Source organism: Ruditapes philippinarum, unplaced genomic scaffold (assembly GCF_026571515.1).
Source record: "Ruditapes philippinarum isolate M1 unplaced genomic scaffold, ASM2657151v2 ctg3791_1_1_1_1, whole genome shotgun sequence".
In the NCBI taxonomy this organism is placed as follows: domain Eukaryota; kingdom Metazoa; phylum Mollusca; class Bivalvia; order Venerida; family Veneridae; genus Ruditapes; species Ruditapes philippinarum.
Genome location: NW_026866471.1, coordinates 111,897 through 133,860, shown reverse-complemented (window position 1 = coordinate 133,860; position 21,964 = coordinate 111,897). Strand labels below are relative to the sequence as shown.

At 31.1% G+C, this 21,964-nt stretch overlaps 1 protein-coding gene across 2 annotated transcripts; it reads left to right on the top strand.

Annotated features, from left to right (window-relative positions):
* Positions 1–203: 203 nt before the first annotated feature.
* On the top strand, positions 204–21,140 carry LOC132732587 (suppressor of Mek1-like). Of its 2 annotated transcripts, XM_060719064.1 has the most exons (5): positions 204–1,594; positions 7,314–7,407; positions 16,870–16,974; positions 18,201–18,382; positions 19,012–21,140. In XM_060719064.1, the coding sequence occupies exons 3-5, from the start codon at positions 16,893–16,895 to the stop codon at positions 20,011–20,013; spliced, it is 1,266 nt and encodes a 421-aa protein (XP_060575047.1). In that variant the 5' UTR covers positions 204–1,594; positions 7,314–7,407; positions 16,870–16,892; the 3' UTR covers positions 20,014–21,140. The 2 variants fall into 2 exon arrangements, with proteins under 2 accessions (XP_060575047.1, XP_060575048.1); XM_060719065.1 differs by lacking the exon at positions 7,314–7,407.
* The last annotated feature ends 824 nt before the right edge of the window (positions 21,141–21,964 follow it).

Sequence of the window (21,964 nt, the reverse complement as noted above, 5' to 3'; positions counted from 1 at the left end):
TTGTTGATGTCGTGTTAGAATCGAAATAATATATCCAAATCGATGATTTTATTGCTTGATAACATCACTGTTTGTCGTTCGGATGCGCATCATTATATCACTCGGGCTACGCCCTCTTGATATAATTCCCCGCATCGGAACTCCAAACAGTGATGTTATTGAGCAATAAAATCACAGTTTGGGATATATTATTTCTTAATTAGATTATTAAATCATTTAATTTTGATTTTAAGTTCAAGTTTTTTAGAAGAACCGCACATCATTTAAGTATATATGCTTTTTAAGGTTAACACTTTCTCTTCATTTCTCTTCATTACAATATGGGAACCAAATCTGTAGAGCTTTTTCCAGTTTTTTCCCCCCCCAAAATCTTATTGTAATATCCCTAGCATTGATAATGTACTGCTCTAATATATAAAATATAGGTTGGACTAGTCCATTTCTGATGTTCCGTAAGCTAACAGTTAAAATTGTTTGATAATTTGATAATCAAGTTATAAAAATATGAATCATCTGGAGAAGTTGACAGTTTCAGGAACATACATGTTACATCTGACCTGCATTTTGTCTATTTATTTATAACCAAATATAGTATTGCAAACAGCTACCATCTGGTGATTAGCCTTACAAAATCACTTTGACAGATATATTAAATATACTCTGTAGATTTAAAGTGGAGCAACTGGTGAGAAATTGTAAGGTCAAAAGTTCAGACCTATTTACAAAATAAGCTGTAATTGCCATACAGTGCTGTAATACTATGGTTTCTGACATTTTTCACAAATTCTCATTTTACTCCAATTGTACCTACAGAAGGTTTTCACACTCAATTGTAGGAAAGAGGGCCACTCTCAAATTTCATAAATAAGAACATAAACACAATATCATGTTTAGTCATTGAGGCCGAAACATTTAATCACCTGTTTAAAGAATTGAATCTCAAGTGGTCATTCTATTCACATCTTTTATTCTTCTATTCTACATTTTATCTGCTAAACAAGCTAGTTGGTTCGGTTGTCTTTTTTTTTCAATATTTGCACAAGATATGTAAAAGCTTCGTTTCGAAACAACTACAATACATTAGTCATGTATTAATCTAAATATTGCTGAAATGGTCTGTTTATTTTCCTGTAGATATTACATGATAAGTCCAGTAAATTTGAACTTGTGTTGAAAAGTAGGTAAAAAATTGATCCATATGACTTTATACTCTTCTCTAGCTCGATGCACACGATCCCAGGGCTCCCGTAATATTTAATGTCACAAATGCTATTTCATACCAGATCGTTTTATTTCATTTCCATTTGAAATTTCACCCTAAAAGTTATGTGTTGAACAATTAAAGGCAACAAAAATATCAATTCAAAATTAAATTTTTCTGATACCAAACTGTTTCGTTTTCGTTAAAAGTTTCAGTGGAAAAAGTGTCATTCAACTGTTGACAAAAAACAACAAACCAACTATCACATGACACACACAGTTGCGTGATAGTATCTATTTCTGTGTTGAGCAATTTATGAATTGTGCAGGGTTTTTTGTTGTGAATGATATTGAGGATTACATTGAAAACATCTTGTGAGAAATCCACACATTTGTAAGTTATATTTTCTTTAATTGCTTTCATTTATGTTATTGAAATTTTTAAATTGCATGTATTTTTTTCAATGTTGAAGATAAGATTTTGTAAAAACTAAGTTTATTTGAGCCGCGTCATGACAAAACCAACATAATGGGTTTGGGACCAGCATGGATCCAGATCAGCCTGCGCATCCGCACAGTCTGATCAGGATCGATGATGTTACCTATCAGTTTCTCTACTTGTAAAAGGGTTTGTAAGCAAACAGCTGGTCTGGATCCATGCTGGTCGCAAAGGCATTACGTTGGTTTTGTCATGGCACGGCTCATTTGTTTTGATTAAAGTTACATCTTTTTATGGAAAACTCATGTGTCTTCTCAAAATGAGGCATGCCTCAAGGTTTATTTTATGATTTTTTTTAAACTTTATGAAAATAATGATAATGTTATAAAGGAAATTACATTGTAGCTACATTGCAGTATTGTGCACCAGTGCATTTGAAATACTTGAAAGCTATATTTAGTTTAAATTTGTAATAAAATTTCTTTCCCGTATAAAGTACTTAAATTATGCAGCAAGTATGTATGCATAATTTGTTAAACTACATCTATATAAAAACACAAAGTAAACCGGATGGAAACTAAAAAAAAAAAACCCAACTAATGTTATTGATTCTACATTGTATTTAATTTAACTTACCACCTGCTGAATTTGTATAATGGGTTTGTCAAGCTTTGAATTTGGAATATTCCATTTAAGGGATTTAAGTACACAAAAATTGTACTACTTACTTTATAGAACCATGTGACTGCATGTGTAACTTATGTAGGCTGGCCTGACTGTAATATTGATGACAAATGCTTAAAATAAACCCTTCCTGTTCCAGCAGTTGAAGATAAAAAGTGTCATTGCTTTTAAGGGAAGATGACTTTGAGGAGTAATGACTCTCATTATCTACTTTACTGCATAAAAATCTCAATTTCCACATTTTTCATGAGGCATGTCCTCTTAATGTCTGACAGGAACTATGTAATTCTCATTTGATTTGTTATTATGATCTGTAGTCTCATTTTTAACTGACTTTTCATATGACCTGATTCCCCGTGGCTGTCTTATGTTAATGTTTATCATGGTTTTATAAAAACAGTACTGAAAAAATTTACAGGGCTTAACCTACATAGCTGGGCAATCCTTACTAGTCTTTACTAGTCTGATGTGTTAACCACTAGGCCATGCCACTATTCTTTATTTTGCCTGACATGGTGGAAGGTCTTACTCCATATGTGAAGCTGGAATGCCCCAATGAAAACTGGGTAGTATTATTGTGACCAAAACTCTTGTCCAGGGAAATCTCGTAAAAAAAATAATAAATTAACAGAGGTAGTGTTCTAATTATAGTTCACTAAAACTTCTTTTACAAAATAAATTAAATTAAGACATTCATAAATATGGTCCAGAGAGATTTTTGGAATATTATTAAAGATTACATGAGAAAATAATTATCACCAGAAATTCTTGAAATCTTTTTTGTGTGTGTGAAAATAAAATTTGATAAATTTGGAAGAATTTTCTCTTTTGTACAAATACAATGAGCATTTAGGGCCTATAAATATCAATTAGTTCTGTTAATTTCCTGTAGTGAAAATCAATATTGTTCCATTAATTGATAATGAAATAGAGCATTGTTTGTTGTTGTTGTTTTTTTCTAAGTTAGCATACATGTTTCACTGAGATACTGTTAGTAATAGCTTTTTAGGATATATTTAACGAGTATAAAAATATTGTATCTGATTGTTACAATAAACATGTTTGATAAAATTATCTTAGATATTTGTGTACCAGTAATGTATTAGTTCTAATGTATTTTAGTTCTAATACAGTCAAGACATTTCCTGATATTTTTCTTCACCTATTTAAACAAGTACTGGGTATAAGCATTTTTCACCATTGTCAGGGGTTTAAAACACATTTTTTCCCTCCAAACTAGCTTTAAAATATTGTTTATCATTTATATTTATTGAAAATGGTATCTAGCAATGTTAATTACAATTCCAGAATAATTTGCCATTTCATATTTGCTTAAAAAAAAATTTGATACCATCATATAGTAATAGTTTTACTTTGCTTTAAAAATGTTTACCTTTATATTATCTTACTTAAAACTTTCAATATTGTTAAGAGAGAGCTTATCATCTTGCATTCCAGTGAAAGTTTACCATTCCTTATTGATATTTAAATTTACAAAAAAATTGTTTACCATTCCATATTGACATAAAAAGTTTTACAAACTTACATAATGCTTTAAAATGGTTTGCTATTTTATATTGATTGAAAATTGTTTATGTTTTAAAATGGTTCACCATTCCATTTTATGTTGAAAATGTATACAATTATTCAATATTTATATATTGAACTATTCATAGATCTGATTACTTTTGTTCATGTATTTATTCCATGTACATTCTGTACAGCCTGTTATATATGTTTTTTTCCTTTATATGTAATTAAAAATGTTTCTCTTTTTCTGATATGAATTTTTTTATAGGGATTACAGGATCTGTTAATATTGGTTAAGTTTTGATGATTTTTGAGAACTTTAATTAAAAGATAAAAATCTTGATGTTTTGATTGATTTATTAAGGAGACCGGTGTGGCAGTTTATATGTGGTGATATAATCTATGAATCCGAATGTAACAGTCAGTGTGTAGGTGTTGTTGCAGCAGTGACAACATATATATATTACACCCAGGATTAAGATATTGTTCATAATCCATATTTGTTATTATATCCCTAAATGATAAAGTTAATATTTGTTCTGTGGAGCACTATTACCCTTACCACTGCTAAATATCTTAAACAGATTTGTTCATCTTTCAATCCCCCCACAAAAAATTATGGAAAATTTCAAAATATCTTTTTTACTGAATAAATAGAAAACAGTGCAGACCAAGATCACTGATGGCACAGCTGAGCCGACTCGGCTTGGTCTGAATCAGTTGCATGGGTATAATTTTTAAACGCCAAGGGTAAAGTTGCTGTTTTGCCTTATATTCTTGAAAGACTTGATTTTATATGCCTATAAAAAACACACACTCAATCCTAAGCCAAGTTAATGAGGTAGGCAATGTAAGGCAATTACAGCTAGTGACTTTGTTTTTTTCCTAGTCTATTCTGAGCATATTATTTATAGCTATTTATTTTGCGCAATAAAAATGCCATCAGAAATTGTCATGTAGCATTTTAGCTTTATTACTATAATGCTAACAGTGTTATCAGAAGCTTGGTAATAAAGACCAAATCTTTCCCATTTTTTATCCAATCTATTTGTATTAAGTAAATGAACTTTGTTGAGATCAGCTCCACTATTCTTCATATAGTAGCAGCCATCTGTGCCTATATGCTTCATAATTATAATAACTATGCCTTCAGATCACCTGAAATCAAGAGATTATTATAACTTAAGGCTATTTGCCTGTCAGGACATAGATTTCTTTTTGTCGAAGGAATGAATTGGGAAGTTGTTATTATGGCCTTTAAAGTGTAAATCGGGGTGTACTCTTAAAAAAAGAATCATGATTTGAAAAAAAAAGATTACACAATTTGGTCTCATAGACTTACATTTTAATACTTTATAATGTGTAAAGGAGTTACAAATTGAGCTGAGTAATGTTTAAGGTATCCTACAAATTGAGCAGAGTAAAGGTATCCTACAAATTGAGAGGAGTAAAGGTAAAGATATCCTACAAATCGAGCAGAGAAAGGGTACAGATATTCTACAAATTGAGCAGAGTAACGGTACAGGTATCCTACAAATTGAGCAGAGTAATGTTTAAGATATCCTACAAATTGAGCAGAGTAACAGTAAAGATATCCTACAGATTGAGCAGAGTAATGGTAAAGATATCCTACAAATTGAGCAGAGTAAGGGTTAAGGCATCCTACAAATTGAGCAAAGTAATGGTAAAGATATCCTACAGATTGAGCAGAGTATTGGTAAAGTTATCCTACAAATTGAGTAAGGGTAAAAATATCCTACAAATTGAGCATAGTAAGGGTAAAGGTATCCTACAAATTGAGCAGAGTAATTGTAAGGATATCCTACAAATTGAGCAGAGTAAGGGTTAAGGCATCCTACAAATTGAGCAGAGTAAGGTAAAAGCATCCTACAGATTGAGCAGAGTAAGGTAAAGGCATCCTACAAATTGAGTCAGGGTACAAATATCCTACAAATTGAGCAGAGTAATGGTAAAGATACCCTACAGATTGAGCAGAGTAATGGTAAAGATATCTTACAAATTGAGCAGAGTAAAGGTAAAGGCATCCTACAAATTGAGCATAGTAAGGTAAAGGCATCCTACAGATTGAGCAGAGTAATAATAAAGATATCCTACAAATTGAGCAGAGTAAGGGTTAAGGCATCCTACAAATTGAGCAGAGTAATGGTAAAGATATCCTACAAATTGAGCAGAGTAATGCTTAAGGTATCCTACAAATTGAGCAGAGTAAGAGTAAAGGTATCCTACAAATTGAGCAGAGTAACAGTAAAGGTATCCTACAAATTGAGCAGAGATACAGTAAAGGTATCCTATAAATTGAGCAGAATAACAGTAAAGGTATCCTACAAATTGAGCAGAGTAACAGTAAAGGTATCCTATAAATTGAGCAGAGTAATGCTAAAGGTATCCTACAAATTGAGCAGAGTAACATTAAAAGTATCCTATAAATTGAGCAGAATAACAGTAAAGGTATCCTACAAATTGAGCAGAGTAACAGTAAAGGTATCCTATAAATTGAGCAGAATAACAGTAAAGGTATCCTATAAATTGAGCAGAATAATGCTAAAGGTATCCTATATTTCTGCTAAATTTGACCAAAACTTGTCACAACAGGTCATTATAAAATGTACAGTGCAATTTCATCAATACCTGTCAATGCTTTAATATGACAATATCTTGAATAAACTGTGAAATATCTTTAAACTCTTGAACTTTTGATAGTAGAAGTTAATTATTTGGAAGTAATAAATAGTATCATTTAACAAAGTAAGTGTTTTATAACAATAAATCATTGTATTTGGTTTATGAGAAGAAACTTACTTGATTTTTTCCACTTCATATGTTAAAGCTATGAATATAAATTATAATTATTATAGCTGATTCAATGTATGTTGCGAAAAAAATTAGTGACTTCAAGTTCATCATAAAACAAATGCAAAAATAGACGGAGATTTTAACATGATTATATAGTTATGTATAAAGAGAATAGAAATATAAACAGAATTTGTATGAGAAGAAAATAAAACAAGGACCAGGGTTTGACTTAATGAGCAAACCACATAACAGCAGCCACAATTGACACAATTTCACACAGAGTAATATGCGGCAAAAAGCCACAGTAATATCAATATTAACAAAAGCTTAAATGATCTGCCGCAGATATCAAGCTCTGCTGTAGACATTATTGATTCTAAAGCTTTTTCGAATATATATATCTTTAGGGGAAACAAACGAAATCTTTCGCTCACCTGAAAAACAATGCAGCTTGTTGAATTATGCTCGCAGCATATGTTACTGTTTCAATGGCAATATTATCTCCTGTCATTCTAATAATATCATGGTTAATAGCCGAGTATTAAATATTTGTCATGCGATAGTTTAGTCGTCAGATATTCTCTAGTCAGATATTTTGTTGTCACATTATTCCAGAAGCTGTATCGCATGTTTCCAAATATTGTAGGAGAGAAGGATAGATGTCCAATAGTGTACCGTGACTCGTTTTAAACGTGGAGGGTTTAATTACACGATGAGATAATAACATATAGTTACTAAAGGTATCAATTTATTTCTATAATTTTGTGATTTTTATAATTAAAAAGAAAAATGAGATATGTATATTAACATATATGTAACAAATGCTGGTAACAATTAAAATGTATATTAAAAAAATTTAACTAATAATGAAAATTATACAATAATAAAGCAAATAGAATTTATGGAAATTTATTTCTGTTTAATGAACTGGTACAGAATTATGCAAGAATTCGATAAAGCTTTTATGCCAAAAATAAAATTTATATAAAATCACACATAAAATTAATACTTCATTACTAATATTTTTGAAAATCATGTTTGATAGAAAAAGACATAATTATATATGAGCCGCGTCATGACAAAACCAACATAGTGCGTTTGCGACCAGCATGGATCCAGACCAGCCTGCACGTCCGTGCAGTCTGATCAGGATCCATGCTGTTCGCTATCAGTTTCTCTACTTGTAATAGAGTTGGTAAACAAACAGCATGGATCCTGATCAGACTGCGCGGATGCGCAGGCTGGTCTGGATCCATGCTGGTTGCAAACCCACTATGTTGGTTTTGTCGTGACACGGCTCAATTATTATTTTTTTAAAACAATGGGCAAAAACTGTGTATTATGATTTATATATAGATTTTTCTACATTGTATTTTATAATTCATGAAGTTGCGAGACTAGAAATCTAATTGAATTTTCTAATGATGATCTGAAACTTGTTCATTTGTCAGGGTCATTTTGAAGTTTTATTTTTGATACATGGAACCAAAAACATTGAATTTTATGAGGTTTGTGACATCTGTTGGACATTTACTGAATTAGGGAAACATGACGTTCTGAGTTTTAAAGTCACTTTGACCTTCCCCTAATATGATTGTTCTTAAAATAATTCTCGGGGCTCCAGGTAACCACTGAATCCATAATGAATAAAAAAGATTTATCAGATTCTGAATTATTAAAACATTTACAGCTCGCAGAATTTTTAAAGGTTTTGTAAGATTAATGCAGAAATTACAATCAAACTGAAAAATTATTCTTGTATTGACTGAATCATCAAGTATTTCACATATCATTTTGTATGCACTCAGATGTGTAAGAAATTAAAGTTATTTGTTTTTCAATATATCTACAATAAGTGTTCATTACATTAAAACAAGGAATTTAAATCAATCAATTTCTATTACTCACTTAAGTAAAGACAATTTTGTTTACATTAAAATTTGTAATTTTGAATGCTAAATGAAAAAAGTACATATTTAATATTACCGTCTGGAAATAACAAATTATCTTGTAGTCACGTTAGACATTTACTTTACAAGGATATACAGAGATATTAAAGAGATGATTGGGAGAAATATTCAGAAAGACGTTCAGCCTCTCCAGACATTATTACAATCTTGTCAATAGCCAGAGATTTCTATCCATGACAACAAATAACACTATATGAAATTTTACGCTAAATTATATGACATTGACCTGTTTTGATTTTTTTTTTATAAATTTTGTTTTTATTTATTTATTTTCCCTTAATCTTTTTATATGGTATACAAATTTGATAAAACTAGTCTATCTAAATGATGATATAATTGACTCAGAACATACATGTGAACTCTCCCACTTTTAGCGGATGACTCCCACTTTCTCCAGCCATATTTTCAAAGATTTTTCTTAAAATAAGGGGTATTTTCACAAATTAAAGAAATCTCCCTCTTTTTGATCTATGTTTATTGCAAATTCTAAAATCTCCCTCTTTTTGAAGAAAAATCTCCCACTTGATTATCGAAAAAAGTTCACATGTTTGTCAGAACCACGACTTACTGGGTATCGTCATCAGCATACATGTACATAATTATGCTTCAACTCAGACTAAAATATATACTCTTTCTGATGGAAAATTGGTTGGAAAAAGTTATTAATGTAAGGAATGAATGGATGATTAATTTATTTTATACATTGATTCACAATACAATGTACGTGTGTGTCAACTGTTTACAACTGTTGTAACACCAGTGACCTAATCCCAAGTCAAATAAAAAATCAAGTAAAAATGTCACTGTACTTGGGTTTATCAAATATAAATCGAAAATTATAATACAAATACTGAAAAATCAGTCTAGACATTTGTCAATTTCAAACTTGAGTTAACCAACCAGAAAAGCTTGAGATTATTCTTGACCAGTCAGAAATGGTTGAGAATTTTCTTGACCAATTAGAAATGATTGACATTTTTCTTGACCAATCAGTTGCTTGATATTTTTCTTGACCAATCTGTTGCTTGAGATTTAAGACTGCTTTATGTCATACTTATATATGTTACATTTTTAAACTAGAAATGCTTTTGTTACATCCAGTAATAGTATCCAAAATGTTACTTTTTGGCTATATTACCAGAACCATTTTTAGTGGGTTTTATTTTTTGCTCTTTGGCATTTAGCACAGTTAATGTGATTTAGTATTAAAATTTTGTCTGAAAGTCGAATACCTGCTTTGTTTAAATTTTGTTATTTTGACGACAAAAAATGTCAAATTCCGAGATACTTCCTCTAGGTGATAAGCATCTAATAATCTCTAAAATTAATATATTCAAATGTTTTAAAACACATGTTTGCTATTTCTTATGATTGAAAAATTTATGATATCTTTCTGAGGCATAATGTGGCTTTAAAAAAATGAAATTATTGTTTACTTTGTTTTCTTTTTTTATATTGTAAACATATTTCTCCACAACAAAATGAAATAAAAAAATGTCAGCGCACAATTTTCTGACAGTTCTCACCATAATCAATTTTTTTATTTCCTCAGAGAAAACTGATTACAGTGCAAAGATGTCTCTCTTTTCACCATTTTGAGCATATTTTATTAGAAAGAGAAGACAAATTAAATTAAGGCAGTATTTTTCTTTATTTTTTGTGAACCACTTACAAGAAAGAAAAGGGCAATCTTATTAGAAATTTACAATAACAGAAAGTTACAAAAAAATATCTGACTTATTTTGTATATAAGTATTAAAAAAAGAGATATAAAAATGTATCATAATTAGCATCTGCTTGATGTTTCAATAAGCAAAATGATTCTTAACTTAATATTTTAAGAAAGGAAACATTAAACATTGATTTGATATCTTGTTACAGATAAAGAAAACATTTTAATGACCTATACTGGAAATAATAAAATATATATTTAGTTTTAGTGAGTTATTGTAATATAATATTGCATGTTTACACTGCAAAACAATCATAAAGTCTGCTGTGACGTGTGTCATTAATTACAATGCGTCTGGAGTTTCAAAATGGTTACGTACTGAAAATTAATTTTCATACAAAATGCTGACATTGAGAACTAATGGCTAGAAGGGAACGCCATTCAATACATGTCAAACTCCCTTTCTTATATTGAAGATATTTTTATTAAATTGAAGATATAATATCCAAATACTCACCTTTTTCTAAAACAAGCATATTTCAAACAGTGCATTCAAATGGGCAGATAATCACTCTTGTGGTGAAACATTTTCAGCTCGACTCTTTCTCGAAAATAATAGACATTTTGTTACAGTCATGGCAGCCATCCCATTGCAAACTTTAATCTTGATCATAACTTTTAAAGTATTTGCTGTATTGTCTTCATACTTGGCCACAATAACCCTTTAAGAATACTGTAGACCAGACTTAACTTGACCTTCATGCATAAATGACCTTATCTTTCAAGGTCAAATGTCTAAATTTTGCTTGATTTTTGCTATTAGTGGCTATTACTTTGTTAATTTTAGATAGATTGTCTTCAAACTTGAAACAAAACTATCTTTAAGGATAGACCTTCAAGTTAAGTAGACAGACCTTGACCTTCACTCATTAATTACCTTGACGGTCAAATTGAAGCAAGACTCAAAAATGTTTCACTAAATAACCTTGTACAAGAAAAAATGGGTAATAGCTACTGATATAAGGGCATATTTTCACTGTGTAAATTGGATAATACTGGTTGAAGCATTTAAAATCAAAACTTCTCTTCTCTTTTCCCTTTTTTGACAGAAAAAAAAAATTGTATTGCTTGCTGAAACCTGAGGGACAAAATCATTCTGTTTTAACTGGTTTAACCTGAGTGAGTTTCTTATAATAATTGTTAAAGTGAAAGACCCATATTGAAAACTTAAAACTTTATTGAACATAAAACTTAAATAAAGTTACATACCGGTACATTGTATAAGGTTAGAGCAAAATGTATGCTTAATGCTGCCTTATTCAAGCTATAGCCAGGAAACAAGAATTACCCGACTTGTTTGATTAGAATCATCAGCTGTCACAATGTTCATTAATAATACACAAGTAAATGTCTGAACAATACTGCTGGCTCTATGTACACTGTATTGTGACAAGAGATTCTACAGAAATAGAGAAACAATAGCAATAGAAACAAAATGAAGAAACAATACAACAACCTCTAGACAAATGAGCTAGTTGCAATATAATTATTTTTTTGCTGGATATTTTGTTTCCTACCATTGGTGTGATTACAACTGGCAGTGTTAGTATAAGCATGTACATAATTATACACACTGTATATATACAAATGTACCATATAAGGTAGGGATTTGTTTTATACTTTACTGGTTGAAAATTTTGAGCCAAGTCACATGCTTCAATGCTAAAACAATATTGTACATTATAATATCATAATTATTATCACAATAAAAAATGTTTTCCATGTAATGTACCTAAACTGCTACTGTATTGTTATCCCCTGGCATCATATACTTATAGCCACATTAAAGATTTAAGCTATATAAAAATCTTAATGAATGGATGGCATCTGTAACAATTACAGTTACCCTTTTTGGTTGTTGGTGGTTGTTTTTGTTTTGCTTTTTTTTTTTTTTTTTTGGGGGGGGGGTAGATGGGTATGATGTTGGAGTCCCTTCAACTTGAGATTTATTCTCATTGTATATACAGCTAGTCATAGATTGCTTCAAGCGTATTGTGAAAAATGGCGGTTTTCATTGAAAAGCCTTCTGTTACAAGGAAACTATGGAAAATGCTTCAATACTGATAAAACTTGTCACAATGTTAACTAGACCATAGCCTCTGTAACAACATGCTCAATCATAAAATTTCTGGTTACCATGGCAATGGGGGGACGTCTCAAAATTGCCAAAAATCACTATTTTGCATTGTTTTTTTTTTCCATCAAAACTGATTTCAAAGTGATGCAACTTCTCAATGAATTGAGATAGAGTAAAAGGCTTTTCAGCGTCGGTTACTAGTTACCCTAAGATTGACCTGAGGCCATTTTTAGCCTGTCACATGTCCAAAATTTTCTTGGCGATGAGGGGCACCCCCCTTCAAACCCCCCAAATAGAAGGGGGCACATCCCCCTTCTGACAACCCCCTGATATACCATTTTGATGGGGGGCTGCGCCGAAAAAGTGGTCACTTTTTTTAACAACATTTCTCAAACGATAAAACAGTGTTTGGGGCCTAAATAGGGCAATTTTTCACTGTTTGAGGCCTCAAAAAAAAGGGGGGGGGGGGCAAAAAAGCCGTCAAAACACATCTATATGAGGGAAAAGGTTAAAGATTCCATAAACCTGGCATTGGATGCATAATATAATAATTTAATTATTTACTTATGTGTAATTCTTGTGCAAATGTCAGTTTATTTACAAATACAATAAGTCTGTATATATATCAAAATTTCTGTAACTTGTAAAATATCAATATTTTAATTTATTCAACAGTCTTGCCTGATAACTGGTAGTTAATTATTAATTGTGCAATTAGTCTGATTTTGCATGAAGTAATCAACCACTGGAACTAAATGTTATCTAAATGGTCATGTTAGTTCAATAATGGTTACATTCTATCAAATTGTTTGTAATTTCTCACTTCGAAAAGAAGGTTTGATAATTATCAATAATCATAACAATGACTAGTTAATAGTTTTTAAGTTTATTCTCACAACATATTGGACGGGTGTAATCAACCATGCATGGAAATATAACTTGTATTCTAAAAGTGGTATGGTTAGGTATCATATCAATGTTACATTCTGATCAAACTGTCAGTGTAATTTCTCCACTTAGAAAAAGGGTTTGTTATAATTTATCATATAATACATAACAAATTATCTAGTTTGATGTTCTTTCAAGTTTATTTCTCACCAACATATTTGGACCGGGCAAAAATTAAAATAATAAATCGAGACTTTTACAATTTACATTAAGCATTGTAGTGCTATAAGCAGCCAATGGCATGCCTGTCACCAGTATCCCTGTATTCCAACCACATTCTTGCTATATTTTCAAATTTGGTATTCCTATATCTTAGCTTAAATATTTGAAGAATATTGAATTAATTGGGGCTATCTTACTAATCCATATGTGTCATCAACAGTTTTAACATAAAACATATAAAATGGTATAAATTTTGCATGCAACTTATTTTACAACTTTATTTTTCATCAACCTCAAAAGATTAAAAACAAATGTTTTTGATAGCGTTATAATTATTGGAGGTCCCTATCAAAGATTGTTAACTCTTATATGGATTTGACTGAATTACGGCCTTTTGTGTCACTTCTCAAAGTTTTATGTGCTACATCAAATCCTGGTATTCGTTGATACTTCACATATGTATTTGGGACCATAACAAAGGGGTATAGGTTTTAGAACTATTTCACATTGCATATGTAGTCAGTTCATGCTCAAATGAAATAAAAGAAAATAGAACAATTAACTTTGAAAAATGAACTTTGTATATCAATTATAAATTAACTCTGGCAATTTGTTTAGTCTGGTGTTGTCAGTTTAAGCAGCACTAAACTTTGTGCTCTAGTGAAATTAAGGGATGTTGTTAGAAATTACTGTCACAAGGAAAAGTCAGAGTACAATCATTTACACCAGTGCTTGACGATACTATTTACAGTAAAATGTCATTGTAGTGTAATCTGGATGTATTTATTACACACCAACAAACATGAAAAATGTAGTATCTTTACTTTTCTAACATCATGAGGTTCAATATCTCATGCTACACTTCAGAATGTAGCAATATTCCATTCAAGGGGTTATGTCAACCAAAGTAAAGCTTTTTTCAAAAATGTAAGGCAATCTGTGACAGGTGTTGCCATGGAACCTAGTTTTGTCTATGGTGCAACACATACAATGGCAAAACAAATATGTTAAAAGTACAAGAATATTGTTTTTGCTAAAACCCTAACTAACGTTACAGAATGCCAATTAATCATAACTTTTGATTAAGCATGTAGAATAATTACTTTTGTATGAGGAGATTTTTCCACTCTGCGGTAAAGACTTTTATTACATGCTTTTCGGTGGTTTATAGAAATATATCTGTGAAATATGAAACTGATATTTTCACTGTTTGAAACAGTGATATTACCACTTTGATAATTTCACTGTTTTGAATTTAAGCCCCTTTCGTTGTTTCAGTGAAATACCAGCATGCACAGTTCTGGAAACCAACTAAATGATGTGACGTCGTAAATCAGACCTCACGTCGTATTATTATTATTTGATGCGCTTTTAATTTAGCATTAGGTTAAAACGTCTTTTTAAACGTTTCTTTGCATGTAATAAAAAGAAAATTTGTTTAGTTTAGTGCAAGATCGAAATATATTTCACCTCATGAACACCAAAAGTTTATATTTCACTTGTGGCTGCGCCACTCGTGAAATAAACCTTTTGGGGCTCACTCAGTGAAATATATTCCGATCTTACACTGAACTAAACAAATATCCTCTATATATATTATATAGTCTCTCATATGAATCATTCTCTGGTGGTTAAATTAATTGTTAAAATAAGCCTGAACTAATCATTGCTGAAATATAGCATACAAATAACAAGCTTTATATGGGATATCTTTAACTTGTTTATTACTCGTTTTCTTTGATCTTTCATATGGAAAGTGCAGTCGGTCTACAATAGTGATTTTTGTTTTCTCTAAGTTTTCCTTGTGCACAGCTGTGTGTTACGCTGCATTTGAGAAATCTTTTATTTACAATAGAGACAATAGTGTGTATAGCTTCATGATTTTAAAAAAAAACAGACTTGCTTTATTATTCTTACGTCAGCCATATATGCTGTAATCAATTAAGTATAAAGTAACAAAAACATATTAAAAGAAAATTGGAAACAGTTTGTTGCTGCTTGAGTTATAAACCTTTATATTTCTACTTATTTGCTACATGATGATGATATATTTTGAATTTTATAAACAAAAAATGAAAATGTCAAAAAATCAATAGATTAGGTAACAATTTCATTAATACCCATTTTCAGCCAAATGGATGAAAGATAGATCTTCAATTAATTTCTGATTTTTGTTATTTCAGAAATATGTTTACAGATTTATTTTATATGACATTATTTTCAACATGTCAACAAAATGTTGTTTTCATGTGACCTAACTATCAATATGTCACAGAAATGTTGTTTCCATGGAACCTGATTTTTCAATGTCACAAAAATGTTGTTTTACATGGGACCTGATTTTTCAGTATGTCACAAAAATGTTGTTTACATGGGACCTGATTTTTAGTATGTCACAGAAATGTTGTTTCCATGGGACCTGATTTTTCAGTATGTCACAAAAATGTTGTTTACATGGGACCTGATTTTTAGTATGTCACAGAAATGTTGTTTACATGGGACCTGATTTTTCAGTATGTCACAAAAATGTTGTTTACATGGGACCTGATTTTTAGTATGTCACAGAAATGTTGTTTCCATGGGACCTGATTTTTCAGTATGTCACAGAAATGTTGTTTACATGGGACCTGATTTTTCAGTATGTCACAAAAATGTTGTTTACATGGGACCTGATTTTTCAGTATGTCACAAAAATGTTGTTCACATGGGACCTAATTTTTAGTATGTCACAGAAATGTTGTTTCCATGGGACCTAATTTTTGTATGTCACAAAAATGTTGATTTTCAAGCGATTCATTTTCAACGCTGTAAATTATAAATTAAAAAGTTACAAATATAGTAATACATCAAATTAGATGTGAAAGAAATCAAAAGTTAAAAGATGTCAAGATTTTTAACTCATTGTACAACCAGATTCAAGCAATATTATAAAAGTGCTAATTAAATGAAGCCATATTACAAAATGCTAAATATGGCACAAAATGAAGTAAGGTGACATTATCACTAGCAGGAGACTGTAGTTTTTTATAATGACATTCAATAGACGTTATCAGGACCTCGACAAATGTGGGTTTTTCTACAAACAAACTTTTATCATTATAATAGCTTCACGGTGCACTACCCGTCGCAATAGATGTACAGTCAACATGTTTCGCTTATTTTTGAAGCTGTAACTGTAAAATATTGTTTGTACCTACGGATTAGCTCAGGGAAAAACCCAGATGTTCTTCATTCCGGAGTTAGTCTAGCTATTCCAAACTAGTTCTGGGATGTTTCTCAGTTTTACTATAGAAATATGTTTATACTATTTCAGATAACACAAAATAATACACCAATATGAGTACTGATATTGTTGCCCTGGAAAAACAGTATGCCAAACTACGCCGAAAACAACATCATGCATGTGTTGTCATATCAGGTTAGTATGAAAAGTAATTCTTTCTTTAACTGTTTTAAATGGAAATTATGATTATTTTAATTGGTGAAGAATTTGTAATATTATGTAATGAGACTGGTTTATGTGACCACTTGTTCATACTTTTTCATACTTGGACATAACAACCCTTTGAACTTGACATTGACACATAAATGACCTTGAGCTTAAAGGTTAAATTTTTAAAATGTGCTTGATTTTTGCTTTGACTGGCTATATAAATTTTTATTTATGAATTGATTGTCTTCATACTTGGACACAACAATTCCTTGACAAGAATACAAGACCTTTAAATAATACAAGACCTTTAAATAATCCAGACAAACATTGACTCAGAAATGACCTTGACATGGAAGGTCAAATTTATTTAGCTTAAATTGTGATAACTGTTATTCATGCATGGATTAATTCATCTATGAACAAAAATACAACAAAATTTGTATAATAAAACCTACATGTTAAGATAATTTAGAGTTGACCATGACTGTTGACTGACCACAAAAGACAACTTGCATGTATTAGATATTGCAAAAATTGTGATATCTGTCTCATGCATTTATTGATTTGATTCATACTTTGGCAAAACAACACTTATGGCATAATGAGCATGTTAAATTATTCTAATTTGAGTTTGACCTTATAGTGAACCAGATTGTCAAAGTTTTGAATTTTGTTAAATTGCCTTAACATTGTTAATAATGGACATATGGATTCATACAAAAAAAAGAAGAATTATAACGTTACACTGACCTTGATCTGTAAATAACTTTTACTGTTAAAGTCAAATATGAAATCTTAATTAACTTCTGTACAAAAAATAATGTTTTCTTCGAAAAGCTTTCTCCTTTAAAATTTGTGTTTGCCTTTGGAAATAGTAAAAAGGCTGCCCACTAAATGGCAAGAATTTTCAGATATCTGATGCACTCTAACGCATTCAACTCTTGTTAATCTATTTTCATTTTAAATGCATAACATATACACTAAGCTTTATTAAATTCTTATTAAATTGCAGCTATATACAGAATTGTTCTATTTTTGCCCTAAGCTAAGGTAAGAAGAGAATCTACAGGCTGGTTCAATATACTGCTAATTACAATATGATAATTTATTGCATAAAATATCGTATTAGTTTAAGCATGAACAAGTAAATGATTATAGTGTGACATGACAATGTAACATGTGTTACATACAGATACATTTATACATGACAGGCATTAAACCAGCTCGGGCCGAGTCTGATGTTGACAAAGATAGTCCAGTCAGTCCCGGAGGGCCAGGATTACTGGAAGAGGAGGCTAACAATATGGAGGGCTCAGTTGCCATGCTTACCCTTTCTGTTCCCTTAGAAACTGAGAAAAGCAACCAAGATCTTACTGACCCTATATCTCCAACTGTAAGCCTTGTTTTCTTTTTTGTAAATTACTCTATATTTAAAAAAAATGATTTTAGATGTAGGTTATGCAAATACTATCAAGAAAGAGTAAGCTCACCTAAATTATAAGTGTTGAATTTAAAAGAATGACCAATATAAGAATATTCATGTCAGCTCAGTGTTGTCTAAGGAAGCTGCCATATCTAAACAAGATATGAGCCGCGTCATGACAAAACCAACATAGTGCGTTTGCGACCAGCATGGATCCAGACCAGTCTGGGCATCCGCGCAGTCTGATCAGGATCCATGCTGTTCGCTATCAGTTTCTCTACTTGTAATAGGGTTTGTAAGCGAACAGCATGGATCCTGATCAGACTGCGTGGGTGCGCAGGCTGGTCTGGATCCATGCTGATCGCAAACGCATTGCGTTGGTTTTGTCTTGACGCGGCTCATATTGGTAGCTGACATAGCTGACAGCTGTAAAACTTTAAACAACAGCAATTGAATATAACTTGTTGAATATACAAAATCTGAAATTCAGTAGTGCTAAAATCAGTCCTATAAGAACCAATGGTATAACTTTATTTTACTTAATTGCCTCCTGAGGACAGAAGAAATAATAGAAATCTTTTACATATTTTTCTTGCCAGGTGTTTGGAGATACCAAATGTTTCTTTGTCCAAAATCTCAAGAAGAAAACTAAAGAAAAGCATCATCCAAAACGCTCCAAGAGATGTAACAACTCTGATGATAACTTGCATTCAGACAAACCAAGCACTAGTGAAGATGGAAATGAAAGCACTGCATATCATGAAGATACTAGTAAAAAATCCAATAAGAAGAATAAAAAAGTTTGCTTCAAAGATGAAACAGATACTATAGATGTTAAGGAAGATATTCATGGTGAAGAACAAACATTTGACAATAAAAATGGTAGTGAGATGTGTGAAACCATTGAACAAAAACAAGAAAACAACATCAGTGATCCGCAAGAAGTAGAAATGAAGAAAACTGAAGAAATTTGTGTAGGTAATGGACATAAAGAAATAGGGTGTGTAGAAACTACAGTATCTGAAGAAATTGACAATGATACTGGTGCAACCAAAAATGGATTTAAAATTGATGGTGAATTTTCAGACAGAATTAAACAAGGGAATGACACTTCAGGTAATGGTGTAAAAGAAATTAAAGGCATGCCAGTTGAAGAAGAAGTGTCAGAGAAAGAAGAAAACGAAATTGATGACTCTAAAACAACATCTGAACTAAATACAAACATTCTAAAAACATCAAGAACTCAAGGTCTTAGAAATCCTTCTTTAAAGTACTCGAAGCAGTACTACCCTTCAAACCAAATATCACATAAAAAGCATAGAACCAAATCGGAAAGTGCAGAAAACTCAAACAAGCAGAGTATATACCAACATTTCAACCTGACCAAGAGGCAACTTAGTTTGGATTCTGCTTTCAGTGGTGGAAATAATAAATCTGCACAGGCTAAAAGCATAGAATTTCCTTTCCCTGTACATATGATTAATGAACATAAGATAAAGGCTGGTATGAAATTAGGACTTTATGACCATAAGGCCCTGGAGAAATTCGAGAAAACAAGAAAAATACCAAAGACAAAACTTCCAAATCTTACATTTGATTGACAAGCTTAAAACATTATTACATTGACACATTACTCACAAACAATGCACTGTCCTTAGTAACATGAATATATTTTGAATTATAAAATTCAAATTTTTTCTTGACTTAATCTATAACCTGTTGAAACTGGGTGATAAGCCTTTTCCACCTGTAAAGAGCCAGGCCAGCCTGCGCTGCCGTGCAGTCTTATCAGCTGTTTAACTGTTGGTAGCTCATTTTTTTCTGCATTTTGACACTAAAATCCCTGATTCTTTGAATGGACCATTCAAAATTCAAAGCATGCAAATTCAGAGGGTTAAAGCATTAGACAAATTTAGAATTTCTTCATTTGATATTAACAGGATGTAGTTATTGACGTCCCAGCATTCCACAGTGACAGTTTGATTTTTCATGCCATCTCTGATTTCAACTCTGTGCATAAAATACAAGACATAATTGATTTTAACTCATGCAGTAGTGTTATATTTTGCTTTTAAATAAATAAAAGTCATTTTGTTTCTGTCTCATTTAGAAATGTTTAACCTTTTTCTACAAGCAAAGACTTAATCTATAAAACATTCTGGCTCAATCGGATTTTGGTTTACGTAAGCAGACGTATCATACGAGAATAAATGAGTTATGTTTAGCATCATGAACATTATTGATAAAGCATAAAAAACCAGGAGTACAGACCTTGTAACTGTATGGTGTCAGGTGTTCTTACTTCTGTACTAGAGCTTATCTTGTTAAGTTGTTACATTACTGTTGTTTCTTTCTTTTTTTTGTATTATATTATGAGGGAATCTTAAAATTTTACAACTCTGGATAGTACATCTTAATAGTTAATAAATTCTGTATTTGTACTATGAACTATGATATCACTTGCAAAAAGAATTCTTTTTTAATGAAAATTAATTATTTGATAATTGTGTAATATTTTATTGATTTATTGATACCAATATTAATAGAGAATCACTATGCAAATTGATTCAGTTAAATCAATATTAATGTTAAGAATACGTTTGTTTTTATTCATTAAGAATATTATTTTAGGGCTCTTTGGAAATACCTTTACTAATTTAAACCTTACTTATTTTCAGTAGTATAAATAAATGTCATGTCATCACATATTTGAAGCTCAATAAAATCATATATTGTAAAATGTCGTTATTTGTTTTCTTGTGACATCTCTATCTCTGTCATTAAATAATAAAGTTCTCCATAGGTAACGGTCATTTTATAATAATTATTCCTTTTACGTAAATGTTCCGGAAATGCAATTCAAAAATGAGATACAAACATTTTGCACATACCCCTTCCTGCAACACTTGTAAAAGTGCCAAGTTCCGTACCAAAAACTAGTCAGTCCTTATAACATGAAGCTTAGTTAGTCAAATATGATTATGTTCAGTTGAAAGAAAATCAAATACACATCACTAATTATTATACAATGAAAAAGTTTAAAAAAGTAAAAAATAACATTTTTTACTCTGTTTGGATCTGTCACTTGAATATTTTTTTCTTTCTTCAAAATTCAATGCATCTGTAGTACCAACTGAATGCATGTCACCAAGTTTGGTTTTTTTGGTTGGGTTTTACATCACATCACACCAACACAGAGAGGTCATAATTATGTCTACTTTCCAGCTTTACTGGTGGAGGAAAACTTCAGATGCCTTTCCAAGCACCGGCATTCCGTACCCATGTTTAAGTAGTATACAAATATGGTAACGGGCCTTTGTATTCTATTTTTAGCCTATCATATACATGTAACTCCAACAGGTATAATTGCCATTCTTCCATTTATATTATTAACCTTTTACTGCATGAGCATATTGTAAAAAATGGCCGTTTTCATTGAAAAGCCTCCTGTTACATTTTTAGTTCAAACTGCTATGAAACTACGAAAAATGCTTCAATACTGATGAAACTTGGCACAAATGTTGACTGGACCATAGCCTCTGTAACAGCATG

What these genes read in the sequence shown, in the direction of transcription:
- LOC132732587 (XM_060719065.1), top strand. Translation starts at nt 16,893, where the DNA reads ATGAGTACTGATATTGTTGCCCTGGAAAAACAGTATGCCAAACTACGC. An exon ending in TGCATGTGTTGTCATATCAG is followed by an intron (nt 16,975 to 18,200) that starts GTTAGTATGAAA and finishes TATACATGACAG; the next exon opens with GCATTAAACCAGCTCGGGCC. An exon ending in CTGACCCTATATCTCCAACT is followed by an intron (nt 18,383 to 19,011) that starts GTAAGCCTTGTT and finishes TTTTCTTGCCAG; the next exon opens with GTGTTTGGAGATACCAAATG.